A 15222-nucleotide genomic window follows, 5' to 3' on the forward strand; every position below is an offset into this window, starting at 1 on the left:
TGTGGTTTGACTATATTGTTGCCAACTACGTCACGGTAATCCCCCACCGGGCCCACCGGTGATACACGTGGAAATCGGGGTGTGACATACATGCATATAAGTAAACCCGACACTAGACTCAAACTACTACTCTACGAAACTACTAGACTCAATGACTCGAACGAAATAAGACTCAATGTACACTATCTCCTCCCGGCACTTTAATTGTCCTCAATTAAGCACAAGTGCCAAAATATCCCCACACTTGAGGCGAAACACGTGAGAGTTTGACTTTTTTAAACCTTAACGCAACGTTTGTGGCAACAAAATCCGTTTAGAAAACTAATCACATTTGCAAAAATCAGTTCAAAAACCTATTTTTTTAGTAAAAATTCATTAGTGATAGCCAAACAAACCCGTAAAGCTCAAACATGGTGTCTAGTTGGCCAAACATATCCCACACGTCTCAAACAACCTCAAGCAAACCAACCCGAACCATCCGCAAGCCCCATTGTATGTAAACATCCCAAACATGACCACCCGCATACCACTAACATGGCAAAAAGCTCAAAAATCCTAACTTTATCAACCTACACAAACCCTAGATCTAAGACATGACTGACCCGACACTACAATTAAGCAATAAAGCTACCTACGAGCGAGAAATCACAGAAATCATACATTGAATTCTGATTTAGCAAGAAAAATGAAGTCTTGAACTTATGGTGCACGAATTTGTCCAAAAACGCGAGAATGGAGCGCGAATTCGGGTGAAATGGATGGTTAAGATTGTGGGGAATGTGATTGTGGTGATTTAGGAAGAAGAATGGGGTGATTTGGTGGAAAAACGAGTAAATTATGATGATTTTTGTGAAATTCGCGATTAGGGTTTGTAGATGTGAAAAGGGAAATGTTTCAGCAAACAGGTTCAAGAAAAACGATTTTAAAAGGTTCATGGGGGCGTCGCGTGACGCGGTGGGGTCCGAGGGGGGCCTCGCGTAATGCGGCGGGCTTGATTTTAATTGTTTTTGGACCCTTACCCCTCACGTGACGCTAAGGCCCTTGGCGTCGCGCCAAGGGCTGTTTTTCACAGAATGTTCCGAAAAATTTCTTGTTTCATGCCTTAGAAAAATTTCCAACACTTTCCCAAACCATCCAAAACCCACAAAATTTTTTCTAAGTGTCCAAGACACATACCTGGGACCTCTTTTCTCATGCTTTTTCCCGTTCCGTAGCGGTGATGAAACCTGCAGAATTCTCAACGACACAAAACAAAGACCGAAAAACTACGAAAAATATGATAAATTAGGAAATTTACAAACGGTACATACTCTGCACACGAAGCTTTTCGCACTCACTGGTCGGTGAAGGTAGGTGGGTCCTCTAGAGGAATTTCTTCCTCCTCGGTGGTATCAATGGGACCTCCCAAGTAATGTTTCAATCTATGACCGTTTACCTTCCATACCCCTTTGTCGACTTCGTCGTATACTTCAACCGTGCCGTACGGAAACACTTCTCTCACCACATACGGTCCACTCCATCTTGATTTCAATTTCCCTGCTATCAATTTCAACCTCAAATTGAACAAAAGCACTTTATCACCTACCTTAAACTCTTTCAAGCCTCGCAACCTCCTATCATGCAACGCCTTAGTTTTTTCCTTGATACTCCAAGATCGTTCATAGGCGGCATCCCTCAATGCTTCCAACTCGTGAATTTGGAAGAACCTCCTTCTAGCGGCCTCGGTAAGGTCGAGGTTAACGGTTTTCAAAGCCCATAAAGCTCTATGCTCTAACTCTACCGGAAGATGGCACGCTTTGCCATACACAATCATAAAGGGTGTTGTTCCTAACGGTGTCTTATAGGCGGTGCGGAAAGCCCACAAAGCGTCGTCAAGCTTTTCCGACCAATCCTTTCTACTTTTTCCTACCGTTTTCTCTAAGATTCTCTTCACCCCTCGGTTGGCATTCTCTACTTGGCCACTAGTTTGCGGGTGGTATGCGGTAGAAAGACGGTGAGTGACACCGTAGCGTGCAAGTGCCTTTTCCATGGCGGAATTGCAAAAATGCGTGCCACGGTCACTTATGATAGCTTTAGGGACTCCGAAACGCGTGAATAACTTTTTATGGAATCTCACCACCACTTGGGCATCATTGGTGGGCAAAGCTTAAGCTTCGACCCACTTTGAAACGTAATCAATAGCCACGAGGATGTACCTATTTCCACTTGAAGATGGAAAAGGTCCCATGAAGTCAATGCCCCACACGTCAAAGATTTCCAAGACTTGGATCGGATTTTGAGGCATTTCATCCTTGGATGAGATGTTGCCGGTACGTTGGCAACGGTCACATGTCCTAACAAACTCTACGGCATCCTTAACTACCGTTGGCCAATAAAACCCACTATCAAATACCTTTTGTGCCGTCACATTCGCTCCGTGATGGCCTCCCGTTAAACCCTCGTGCACATGTCTAAGGATGTCTAAACCATCCTCCTTTGAAACACATCTCCTAAGCACTCGATCTCCCCCTATCCTAAATAGGTACGGGTCGTCCCAAATATATTTCCTAGCCTCCCTAAGAAGCTTTTTCTTTTGTTGAAAAGACATACCCCTCACAAGATCACCGGTCGCTAAATAATTTGCCAAGTCCGAGAACCATGGCAAACCCTCTACCTCGGCACTAACAAAATCTATGGTTTCATGGGGAAAAGTGTCTCCTATGGAATCCTCACGAACCTCCTCTCTCTTTGGATCCTCTAACCGTGACAAGTGGTCGTTTTCCGCTACCTTTTTATCCTTAATTTCTATACCGAACTCGGAGAGCAAAAGAATCCATCTAATGAGACGCGGCTTCGCGTCTTTCTTTTGGAATAGAAATCGCAAAGCGGCGTGATCGGTGAACACGGTGGTTTTGGAAAGCACGAGATATGAGCGAAACTTATCAAACGCAAACACTACGGCTAAGAGTTCCTTTTCCGTGGTGGTATAGTTCTCTTGAGCATCATTTAGAGTTTGCTCGCGTAGTAGATTGGATGAAAGTGTTTATCGACTCTTTGACCTAGGACCGCACCTACGGCATAATCGCTTGCGTCACACATGAGCTCAAAAGGTAAGCTCCAATTGGGAGAAACAAGTATCGGGGCACTAACAAGTTTTTCTTTCAAGAAGTCGAACGCCTTGATGCACTCATCGTCGAAGACGAAAGGTACATCCTTCTCTAAAAGTCGGGTCATGGGGCGTGTGATTTTGGAAAAATCCTTTATGAAACGCCTATAAAAGCCCGCATGACCTAGGAAGCTCCTAACGGACTTGACACTAGTAGGTGGAGGCAATCTACTTATGGTATCTATCTTGGCCCTATCCACCTCTATACCCTCTCTCGACACCTTGTGTCCTAAAACTATCCCCTCCGTCACCATAAAGTGACACTTCTCCCAATTCAACATAAGATTTGTCTCGATGCACCTCTTAAGCATCCTATCAAGATTTAAAAGACATTGTTCGAAAGTAGTGCCATAAACCGAGAAGTCATCCATGAAAACCTCCATGGAAGTCTCAAGCATGTCTTGGAATATAGCGACCATGCATCTTTGGAAAGTTGCCGGAACGTTGCATAACCCGAAAGGCATGCGGCGATACGCATAAGTGTCGTAAGGGCATGTGAACTTCGTTTTATCTTGATCCTCCGGGGCGATGGGGATCTGAAAATAACCCGAAAATCCATCGAGAAAACAATAGAATTGTTGACCCGCTAGACGCTCCAACATTTGGTCAATGAATGGTAAGGGGAAGTGGTCTTTCCGGGTGGCGTCGTTTAACTTTCGATAGTCCATGCACACACGCCAACCGGTAACAGTACGGGAAGGGATTAACTCGTTCTTTTCGTTCATGATCACCGTCATCCCACCCTTCTTTGGGACGACTTGGGTCGGGCTAACCCATGGTGAATCGGAAATGTGGTAGATCACCCCGGCATCTAATAGCTTAAGCACATCTTTCTTAACGACCTCTTGCATGTTCGGATTGAGCCGCCGTTGAGGTTGCACCACCGGCTTATAGTCATCTTCCATGAGTATCCGGTGGGTACAATAGGCGGGGCTTATGCCCTTAATATCCGAAAGACGCCATGCAATGGCCTCCCTATTCACTCTCAACACCTCTAATAACCTACCCTTCTCTCCCTCCTCTAACTTAGACGAAATAATGACGGGAAACTCGGAACCCTCACCTCTAATACTCTAAGTGAGACGGGAGGACCATGGTTCAAATGAAAACCACTTTTATTGTGAAAACTCGAAAACTAACTAAAAAAAGCCTAAAAAACACACCAATTTTTTTTCATTTTTTTTATAAAAATCGTAGGTTTTTATATATATATAAAAAAATTTTAAAAAAATTGTAGTACACATACACATGTGCACTACAAATTTTTTTTTTTTTTTAAATTTTTTACATATATAAAGTTGTGAAAATTGGTATGCAAAAAAAAAATTGGTATGTTTTTTTTTGGTTTTTTTAATTAGTTTTCGAGTTTTCATAATAACTAGTGGTTTTCATTTGAATCTTCCCCATAAAATATATTGTTTATTATATATTTATTGTTTTAAAAAGAAAAAAATGATAATGAACAGCTTTAGCAGTTTATCAACCGCTCCTATTCGGTTTTAACAATGTTACTAAATATTTTTTTTAATTCTATTCGGCTTTAATATTACTTGATCAATGTTTTTTTAATAACTGAACCGATCGTTAAATAGGCCGTCATACAGGTTCACTGATCAAACTCCTTTTAAAAATCAAATGACATCAAACATGATTAAAAAGTTTAAAATAAATATTTTACTAGTTTTAACAAAATACAAAAATATTTATCTTTTCTTAAACAACTAAAACAACCATACTTGCCCTTTGTAGGATTTAAACCCACAATTACTTGATTAGACTGTAGGGTGTAGGTAGGGGTGCAAACGAGCTGAGCGGCTCGCGAGCTACTCGAGATCGGCTCGAGAAAAAGCTCGAAACGAGCCGAGCCTTATCGAGCCCGAGCCGAGCTTGAGCCTCAAAACAAAGCTCGTTTGTTTATCGAGCCCGAGCTCGAGCCTCACATGTGAAGCTCGTTAGGCTCGTCGAGCCTTATCGAACCTTAGTGTAAACGAGCCGAGTCGAGCCGAGCTTATTTAAACTTGTTTACAAGCCGACCTCAAACCTAAAAATAAGCTTATTTAGTAAACGAGCACGAGCCCGAGCTTCACTTATCGAGCTCGCAAGCCTAAAAAGTCTATTATTTATATTATTTTTATTTAATATACTAATTAATAGATAATAAACGAGGCGAGCCCGAGCCGAGCTCGAGCTTGATAAAATAAAAACGAGCCGAGCTCGTGCTTTGTAAACAAAGCTCGAATCGAGCCGAGCTCGAGCCCGAGCTCTCATAACTTAATCGAGCTCGAGCTCGAGCCTGACCGAGCTCGGGCTCGGCTCGGCTCGTTTGCACCCCTAGGTGTAGGGCTCGTCCCCTCCTGTCGACCTCCGGCTTGGACCAGAAAAACCGCCCCCTTGGGCCTGTCATCGTCGATTCGTCGCCATCCTCCTGCCAATGCCACCTGCGACGGGTTGTTTCTTTTTATCACACACACACATACATACACACATACATACGTATGTTTATATAAAGAGGCTCGACCTGCACCCTAGGCCCATCTCTTTATGCTCATCCTACACACCTGCTGACGTGGATGCCTACATGGTGGTTCATTCTCAAGGGACTACCACTACCCTCCTCCACTCCACACCAGGAAATACAACACTTGTCTTTTTGTTTGAATTTACCATATGGATAAAATATAACGTTCGTAAAAGTAAAATAATCACTAGATTAGCTAATAGAAGAAGAAAAAACTGAAATCCGGTTTCTCTCCAACCGGTTCAAACGATGGTGTTCCGAATAGAAAACTTGTTTTGTATATTCGTATCAAAATATTAATTAGAAGACAACTTGCAAAATTAAAAATATAAATCTCACAGACGCTTATTGAATCAAAGATAGTTGCACAAACCATTTCCATTTGTGTTTACAACCGAAGAGAAGCTTATTGGATCAAAGGTAGGTAAACTAATCAAGATCTAGTATTATCAATAATCAAATTCCTGAAAAATATCTAGTTTGCAACTCCCAATAGTCTTTAGTTTGCTTCGTAACTTCACCATGTTCTTCAACAAGTCTTTCTTTCCATTGTTCTTTGAACCTGCAAATCCCATGTAGTAGTGTAGCATTCCTAAGTGATCAAAGTTCATTCACAAGATTTTATAAACTTAATATTACTACTTACCTTCGCTTTAAAAGTAGATTGAGTTCAGACATGCTCACTGCATTACCATACACACCATCCTGCAACCGCATAAACTCGCGCTTTGTTTATTTATCGGTAGACTGATGTCACGATTCATTTAAAAAAAAAAAAACAATTCTATTCGTGCTAACCTCTCTGCAAACTGGACACCTCATTTTTGGGCTTGCAGATTTAAGCCCTTGAAATATTAAAACAGATCCTGCTGAGCAAGCACATGACTTGCAAAAGATATGCCCACAGCTCAAAGCAGATGGATGAAAAACAGTATTCTGGTGAATGAGATTGCACAGAAGATACGAAACTTTAAACAACTGTAAAATGTATTGGTGAATAACATCTTATGTGTATTGAATTATATAGAAAGACTACAATGAAAAAGTAATAATAACATAACACGCCGATAACATCCTTAATATTCAAACCAGATATGATCAATCATATAATAGACTCGGCGAGCAAAATTCATGGAAAAGATATATGCATTTAGTTTACAAGATTATATGAAAAATCAGAATTATAATAGGACGTACCAAACAAATCGGACAAGTGAGATTGTATTCCAAATTTGCATAACCTGGAAGCACTAATCTCAATACGAGTTCTGAATCTGCAATGGTGAGATCACAAGAGAATGGTATGTCATGAAGCTTGTAGTCAATCATATGGTTTGATTCATTGAAGTTCAAATATAAAGCCACCAGTTCAATTAACCATGGTGACTGTGAAATCTCCAAGTGTTCAGCCTGCAACTTGGACTTGAAGTTCATACCACTTACAGATTTGTGCACCTGAAAAATCAATGAAAGAAAAAAACAAAAATCCAAAAATAGGGGTCTTCATAAACTGCTGAAACCGACTAAAGCTCGCATACCCAAAAAAAGTCGGTTGGTTTGGCCGGTTTATGGCCCGGTTCATAGTTAAGTTTTAATGGTTTGACGGTTTAGAACTTGGAACCGAAGGTTTGAAATCTATTATTTGTTTTTTTTAGAAATATAGGATTACGTACATATATTATATTCGTGAAAGATCATTACCATTTTTTTAATTTAATATGAACGTATGCTTTTTTACAAGACCCCGGTAAAATCTTACTCATATCAAAGTACATATAGGAATCTAAGAAAACGTATATACTCAAAAATTTCTATACGAAAACTACATATATAACACTACTAAGCGGAAAATCCCCCCCCCCAATCCTGCGCCCCTGAAAGATAACATGTAGACAAACCATACCACTAACTCAAACGATACTGACGTCGTTTCTAGAAAGACTCTCGACACCAAAAACCACCTCTATACATGAACCATGAACTGTTCATGAACTGTTAAAACTGGCTTGTTCATTTGTAATTTCCTAAAAACCGACTAAACCGAACCATGAACCATGAACAGTGAACACCACTGTCAAAAATAAATAACTTAAAAACCAAAGTGATAATATCTAAGCTTACTTTATCATACTTCTTAAGAATCTTCTTAAGAGCTATAGCATTCATAATAACATAACTAATTAACATTCTTCCTTCCTGCACAAGTGCTTGTTGATCATCCTTAAAACACTGAAACAAGTGCAGTAAACATCTCTGCAAACCACCGGTGCAATGAAGATGAACAAGATGCCTAACCCTAGAACTAAAACATCCAGCTACACCAGAAGCTTCCTTCATTATCTCAGAGAAAAATATCTGATCACACCCTAAAATATTCAATCACATACAAGCATAACAATTAACAAACTTTATCATGCATTCAAAATTCCTTTAAAACATTAATAAAAAAAAGAACAAAAACTTACGTGGGCAGGACTGATAACGAGGAAGATCTGAAACTGTATCGTTCTGACAACGACAGGTTTTCAAAACCTTTTTAAGGCTCTTGTAGTCAACGTGAGAGAACTTGTCGAGATCAAAAGAGTTGACTTTTTCACCGTGTAGATACTCTGAATACATCTGTCCAAACTTCATTTTTGTAGAGGTTTAGCTGAAGAAGAAGAATATGAGTTTGATCGTAGATGGAGGCGGTGGAAACCCTAGAGACGACATTTAGAGGTTGTGTGAGTCACACGGCTACATGCAGTCCACGTGTCGTGTTAACCTTAGTTGTTTTCAAATGCCAAGGGGTATATTTATGTAATTTCCAACAAAATGGTGAATATGGTTTCTTGTTGGAAAAAATATATTTATTGTTTGCCTTAGGGGACTGGGGGTGGTTCACTAGTGATAGAATTTATCACTCACAAGCACCAATCAAGTTTCGCCATGTCATTGACCATTTTTCCATCACTCACAAGCATTTTTAGTAGGGGTGGTCATCACTCACCACCACACCCAACAATTTCCCCCCAACCAACAAATACCCTCACAAACCAAAATCATAACGCGTGAAGGAAATAACGGAAAATGGATTTCGTTAATGTATAACGCGTTACCGCATGTACCGGCGGTCGAGTTCAACGCGTGATGGAGATTCACGTTATACTATAACGTATGTGCCCCGTCCCCTCTTAGTGGGATTTCTCTTGTTTTGCAGTGTGTTTTTTTTGGTATTGATTCGGTTAGGTTACAGTATCGATATGTTACTAAACATCCGGTATAGCAAATTAGCAATCAAAGAAGATATGTATAAGAGGATATTAACATGTGTTTTATATCATTAATAGAAAAATATAAGAATGAATATTGGTATTAGTGTCAATATTGTTCAGTCGGTATCGGTTAATTTGTGACGGGATTGTTACCATACACACACTTGCGGCGTACGATATCAATAAAACATTATTGTAAATACAACTACGGTTTCAATAAATTTTATACCGTCAAGCAAAAAAAATTGTTCGGATTCGTCTAGGTAAACTAATTTTTTTATCAAATCTTAGAAAAAACAAAAACGTAGCAACGGTATACTCGAAATTTTATAAAACGTTATATTGTATTATTAAGATAATGAAAGGATGAATAGCTTTACTTTATATGAAAAAGAGTAAATTACAAGTTTTGTCCTTTACGTTTACACCAAATTGTAAGCGCTGTCCTTTAGCGCAAAAATTGACAGGTTCTGTCCTTTTTGTTTCAAAATCTTACATGTTATGTCCTTTAGGCCAAACTCAGTTAGATTTTTTTGGTTAAATCATATTATACAAGGGTAATTTGGTCTTTTTACCCATGTATGATGTATATACATAAATATTTAATTAACAATAAAAAAATTGAAAAACTAATATAATATATTATATACATAGGGTAAGGTTATTGTAAAAAAGACCAAAAGTGTGAGAAAGGTAAGAAAGAATCTCAGCCATTAGATCTACATTAATTGAAAAGGGTAAACAAGTAAGTTTATCATTAATTCAATTAATTAAAAACTTCCTACAACCGCCACCTTAATTATAGGAAGTATATAACACCATTCAGCAAGTATATAACACCATTCAGCAAGTATATAACACCATTCAGTAAGTATATAACACCATTCAACAAGTATATAACACCACTCAGCAAGTATATAACACCATTCAACAAGTATATAACACCATTCAACATTCAGCAAGTATATAACACCATTCAGTAAGTATATAACACCATTCAGCAGTATATAACACCATTCAGCAAGTATATAACACCATTCAGCAAGTATATAACACCATTCATTGACTAAACATCTGATCGAAACATAATTTTTTCTCTATATAAGTATAGCAATATGGTACTCATATTAAAGATAAAAAAACGCTCGTTATTATGGTGTATTTTTTTTTTTAAAGTTACGTACAAAAAGTTATTGACGTTTAAAAAAGACGGGGGAAGTTACATATGCATTACCTAATTTTTAGTGGGTTTAAAATACTATATTGCCCTTAGATGTTTCAAATCAGTCCAAACTAATGAAAATATTTTACAATTTGGTCCCTATTTATCTCAACCATTAGATCAAAAGATCTAATAGCTGAGATTCTTTCTTACCATTCTCACACTTTAGGCCTTTTTTACAGGATCCTCTACCTATATACATAAATAACATTTGTATATTGATATCACATTAACATAGATGATAGAACCCACATCTCTCTCTCGTTCTACCCTGTCCGTCTTTCTCTCTACATATGTCCACCAACAACCACAACTCTCAACATCACCCACACCATCACTGTTCACCACCGCCCCACTCCCAACCATCACTCCAAGGGTGTACTAGTTCAAGAACCGCCACTACCACCAGATCTAGGCAGATCTCTTTAACCATCTTTTGAAACCTTAACATATCTCTTGTTTGCAGATCTTAAAAAATGATGAGATGGGTTTGAATGGTGGTGGTGATGGCATAAAAAAAAGAAGCACTCGTGGAATTAAGTTCACTTTTTCCTAAGATCTTCACCATTGTGGTGTCAGATCCTTTTTAGTTCTTAATGCAGCTACTCAGGGGAATCAATTTGCAACAGAACATGAATAATGAGATACACTTTTATATTGTTTATTCCTTTTTCATTCACAAAGAAGGCTTCTGTAACTTGTTACTTTGAATGTTCTCGGCTGTAATTGCTCAGGGTTGTGTAGCTTTTTTTTGTAATTGTTACCTGTGGCGGTGACGAAAGTGGTGGCGACGGTGGCGGAATTGATGGATTTCGGTGCATAAATCGATGTCTTCTATGCCTGTGATTGCTTGAAAGTATGATAATTTGTCGGTTGAATCGGTCATTTTGGTGTGATTTGTGGGGGATTTGGGGAGGTGATGAAGGTTTGTTAGGGTTTGATCGGTGAAGTGGGTGAAATCTGAGAGTAGAGAGAGAGGGGTAGAGAGAGAGGTTGAGTTGAATATATCATTTTGCTTTATTTTATATATAATTTTTAAAAACTGTGTTAAATGACCAAATTACCCTTGTGTAATATGATTTAACCAAAAAAATCTAACTGGGTTTGGTCTAAAGGACATAACGTGTAAGATTTTGAAACAAAAAGGACAAAACCTGTCAATTTTTGCGTTAAAGGACAGCGCCTGCAATTTGGTGTAAACGTAAAGGACAAAACTTGTAATTTACTCTATGAAAAAAAAGTACACCGTAAGATAGCTTTGATAATATGTACATTTGTGCTCCAATCATCGTAAGAGGACCAATCAGACTCTATAAATAGGAGGCCTTGGCTCATTCATTCTTACACCTTCCTCTTTATTCCATAAAGAGAGAACCCCACTTTTGGGATTCTTTTTCCCTCTCACATTCTAAACAATCTCTTAGTGTTGGAACGAGTTATGTTTGGTGTGTGGGGGTATAGTAGGTATGCTCGGTAACACGAGTGCACTAGAATAAATACACCCGAAACACCAAAAGTTCTCTTTTGAAAGTAGATGTGTGTGTTGTGTGATTGAGCTTGCGCGCGGAGGACAACACTACAACCATTTTCTCGTGAAGATTGGTGGTCGGGAAGATATATTCTCAGCCTTATAGGTTATGTTTTGTTTAGTCTAGTTAGTGTGTAACATTGAGGTCTCTTACGAGATTATAGAATGGTGATATTCATATAACAAGAATGTTTAGGATTAATATCACCATGACCAAAGGTGAGTCCTCACGAATAAATCCCCTTATTAAATGATTTTGGGGCAAAAGTACTTGCAAATGATTTGACAAATGACAAGTTAAACAACTATACACCAATAGGGTTGGTGGCCATTTGGCAATAAGTAGGGCGGATCTAGCCTTTGGTTAGGGTAGGCTGCCGCACCCCATTGAAAAAAAAATTTAGTGTATATTTTAGACAATAAACTCGGCCGCACCCCTTGAAAATATGGTTGAACATCTCATCTGCACCCCCAACAAAAAATTTCTGGGTCCGCCACAATAACAAAGGTAAAACATTTAGGAACACTTAGGGGCTGTTTGTTTAGCTCTTGATGGGGCTCTTAATGGTTGAGACGCTTTACTGGTTGAGCACTTAATGATTCAGAGTGTTTGTTTTGCGAGCATATGTCTGAATGGTTTAGACATGTGTCTCTGAATGATTAATCATTATACCGAGTCTGAATGGTTAAGACCTCTTATCTGAATTGGTCAGACATTTGTCTCTGAACGATTAAGCATTATACTGGCCCTTAGTGGTTCAGATCTCTTACTGGTTCAGCACTTAATGGTTCAAACCTCTAAGTGGTTCAACATTTACCCATTCAGAAGTTGCCAAACAACCCCTTAGATTTGAAAGTCTTAGGTTCAAGTTTCACAAACAATAGAATTAAATAACTACACATAGTCTTAGCTTTTTTTCACTTTAATCTCTCCATAAACTTATTTTTCTCCCATTGTTTTCTTTAGAGTGGTGCCCTCAGCCCTTGGCGATCAAATTCAAACTAATCTAGTTTTGTTTGTAACCAAAAGTTCGGAAAAATGTATCAAGTTTCTCCAAATACAAACCTCAACAGTTTTCATTATTTTATCTTATATTTTAGTATTCGTTTGACTAAAAAGGGGTTAGTTTAGATATGTATTCAAAGCAAGTTGTAAGACTCAAATTGTTTAAAAAAAAATCCAAATATTCAATCTTCTTTTTTTAAAGATGACTTTATTGTGTTTAGTCACCGCACTCTCTAAATAGGAGAGCTCCATGCCTCATTCCGTCAAGAGTATGTTGTCTTAACCATGCTCACATTGCTTTAGAGTTTGACTTCGATGAAAACGACCATTCTTTGTGGAGGTTTCCACAGAAAGACCCCTTGGTTCTGCACGTTCCCCTGGAAACTATGTTGTTATAATGGTCCAAAATCAAATAACGGTCAAAGTCCGCTATAGGTTATAGCGGTGGTATATCGGTGGTATAGCGATAATTTTTATATCATGCATATTTTATGTATTTATATGTATATAAATATATATATTGAAAAATATTAATAATAATATCAAACTTTATAGTAATATCATATTATCATGCAAAATATTAGTAGTAATATTAAAATTCAAAACATTAACTAGGGAAGTCCAGCGATTTAGAGATTTAGGTTTAATTTTGTTGAATGATAAACTGATGAATAACCAACGAATGAAGACTTTTGGTCTTGATTTAGGTTTAATTTTGGGTTTGAGCCTTTACTTTTGGGTTTATTTATAAACAAAAAGTTAATTAATGTGGGCTTTACCTTACTTTTAGGCTGAAATAAGAAAAACCGCTAAATGCAGTGCTACGACCGCTATACGGGTTTCAAAATAGTGGTCCAATAACGAGATTTAGCACCGCTAATAGCAGGACCGCTATGGGTTCGTATGTCCGCTAAGCGCTATAGCACGCTATTGACTGCATAGCCCGAAAAACCATACCGCCAGCTGTCACTTGACAAATGTTGTGCCACCACAAGAGCTGAACACTCTCTAACGTAACACACAGTAAGACAAAAACTCGGGTGGGCTCAAGATTAAGACCTAACTCAAATCATTCATTGTCTTAATCCATCAAATGTGACATAAATGAAGATCGGACTTGGGTCTCCGCTGTCCCAAATATTCAACTTTTTAAACTTAAGACCCCTGAGGTTAAAAGGGTATGATTTTAGGTATAACTAGGTTAAAACCCGTGTATTACACGGGCTGAACAATAAAAACAAATTAATTAATATATCTTGAAACACTTCTTATGATTGAAATTACGTGTAATAATAATAATTATATGACAACACAATACCAATAACACTAATAACAAATAAAAGTTAAAACAACAATTCATTAGGTACCCGTCTGTTACACGGTTTAACAATGTAAATTAGATATGTCATAACATTATAAATAATCGAAATATAAATGACATTACATATCACATCACACGTAATTTGTTCAGTAATTCTTCTTCATCATAATTTTCATCATCAAAACAATATAGATGATGTAACTAACGATGAAGTTACGGTTGTAGAAACATAATCGAATTTTGGTATGAGATAGTCTTCCTCGGTCAACGCTTGGATTTCTCATTCCTCGTATTGTTCAATCAATATCTTGATAATCTAATACATCTTCAGCTTTTTGGTCATAATCCACTTATAATCTACATAACCAAATCACGTTCAAAGTCATGAATTCAATATATTATTATCATAATTGTCTAAGAAAATTATAGAGTTAATTGCCCGGATGGTCCCTGTGGTTTCACGTTTAGTCCCTACCTTTTGAAAATAGCAGGTATGCTCTCTATGGTTTGTTATTGTGTTACTCGGATAGTCCCTTGAGTAGATGTCAGTTAGTTTGGAAATAGCACGTATGCTCCCTATGTTTTGCATTTTGTTACTCGGATAGTCCCCGGAGTAAATGTCAGGGGACTATCCGAGTAACAAAATGACAAACCATAGAGAGCATACCTGCTATTTCCGAAATGTGGGGACTAAACATGAAAAAACGTGAAACCCCAGAGACCATCCGGGCAATTAACTCAAAATTATATATGGTATAAAAATATAGCAAGGAGATGGTAGTTGTGTACATCAATATATGTTAAAATATGATCCAAGTATATAAGCTAGGGTAGCAAGACGCTCCTCTTCTAAGAAATAAGACCATGGTTTTGCAATAATTAACCAATGGATATTTAATTTTAGAATATATATATATATATACACACACATACATGTGTGTGTGTTAGTGCAATATTAAGAAAGATAGATACCTCATCAAGGTTATCAATATCAAGATCACCAAAACCATCAATATTCCCAAACATGAATTCAAAAAGATGACTTATGTCACGACCCTCTTCATATTTGTCATTAACCCTATCCCGAAAATTTTAAATCTTCTTAGGCAACAATGAATAAGATTAGACAAACTATGATATAATGTATGGACAACACATTAGTCGTCCAATCTCTGAATTTACAGCCACATTGATATGCACTTCATGAAACCTATGAAAAAAAATAGTA

The 15222-nt window shown here is 37.8% G+C and overlaps 2 protein-coding genes across 2 annotated transcripts; both read right to left on the reverse strand.

Moving 5' to 3' along the window:
- Positions 1-1333: 1333 nt before the first annotated feature.
- On the reverse strand, positions 1334-2029 carry LOC110907591. Its single transcript, XM_022152550.1, has one exon. It carries the CDS (start codon positions 2027-2029, stop codon positions 1334-1336), a length of 696 nt encoding a protein of 231 aa, XP_022008242.1.
- A 3954-nt stretch (positions 2030-5983) lies between these two features.
- On the reverse strand, positions 5984-8327 carry LOC110906089 (probable E3 ubiquitin-protein ligase BAH1-like). The gene is made up of 6 exons (XM_022151394.1): positions 8129-8327; positions 7785-8029; positions 6861-7118; positions 6462-6599; positions 6310-6368; positions 5984-6225 (listed from the first exon to the last, which is right to left on the reverse strand). Exons 1-6 carry the CDS (start codon positions 8295-8297, stop codon positions 6120-6122), a joined length of 975 nt encoding a protein of 324 aa, XP_022007086.1. The 5' UTR covers positions 8298-8327; the 3' UTR covers positions 5984-6119.
- Positions 8328-15222: the final 6895 nt, after the last annotated feature.

The sequence above is a fragment of the Helianthus annuus genome, chromosome 14 (assembly GCF_002127325.2).
Source record: "Helianthus annuus cultivar XRQ/B chromosome 14, HanXRQr2.0-SUNRISE, whole genome shotgun sequence".
Classification (NCBI taxonomy): domain Eukaryota; kingdom Viridiplantae; phylum Streptophyta; class Magnoliopsida; order Asterales; family Asteraceae; genus Helianthus; species Helianthus annuus.

Excerpts from the sequence above, each read along its gene's own strand:
- LOC110907591 (XM_022152550.1), bottom strand. The coding sequence starts at position 2,029 with ATGGAAAAGGCACTTGCACGCTACGGTGTCACTCACCGTCTTTCTACC.
- LOC110906089 (XM_022151394.1), bottom strand. The coding sequence starts at position 8,297 with ATGAAGTTTGGACAGATGTATTCAGAGTATCTACACGGTGAAAAAGTC. Across the intron at positions 6,600-6,860 it reads TCACTTGTCCGATTTGTTTG|AATACTGTTTTTCATCCATC; the intron begins GTACGTCCTATT and ends CTCATTCACCAG. Across the intron at positions 6,226-6,309 it reads AATCTACTTTTAAAGCGAAG|GTTCAAAGAACAATGGAAAG; the intron begins GTAAGTAGTAAT and ends TGGGATTTGCAG.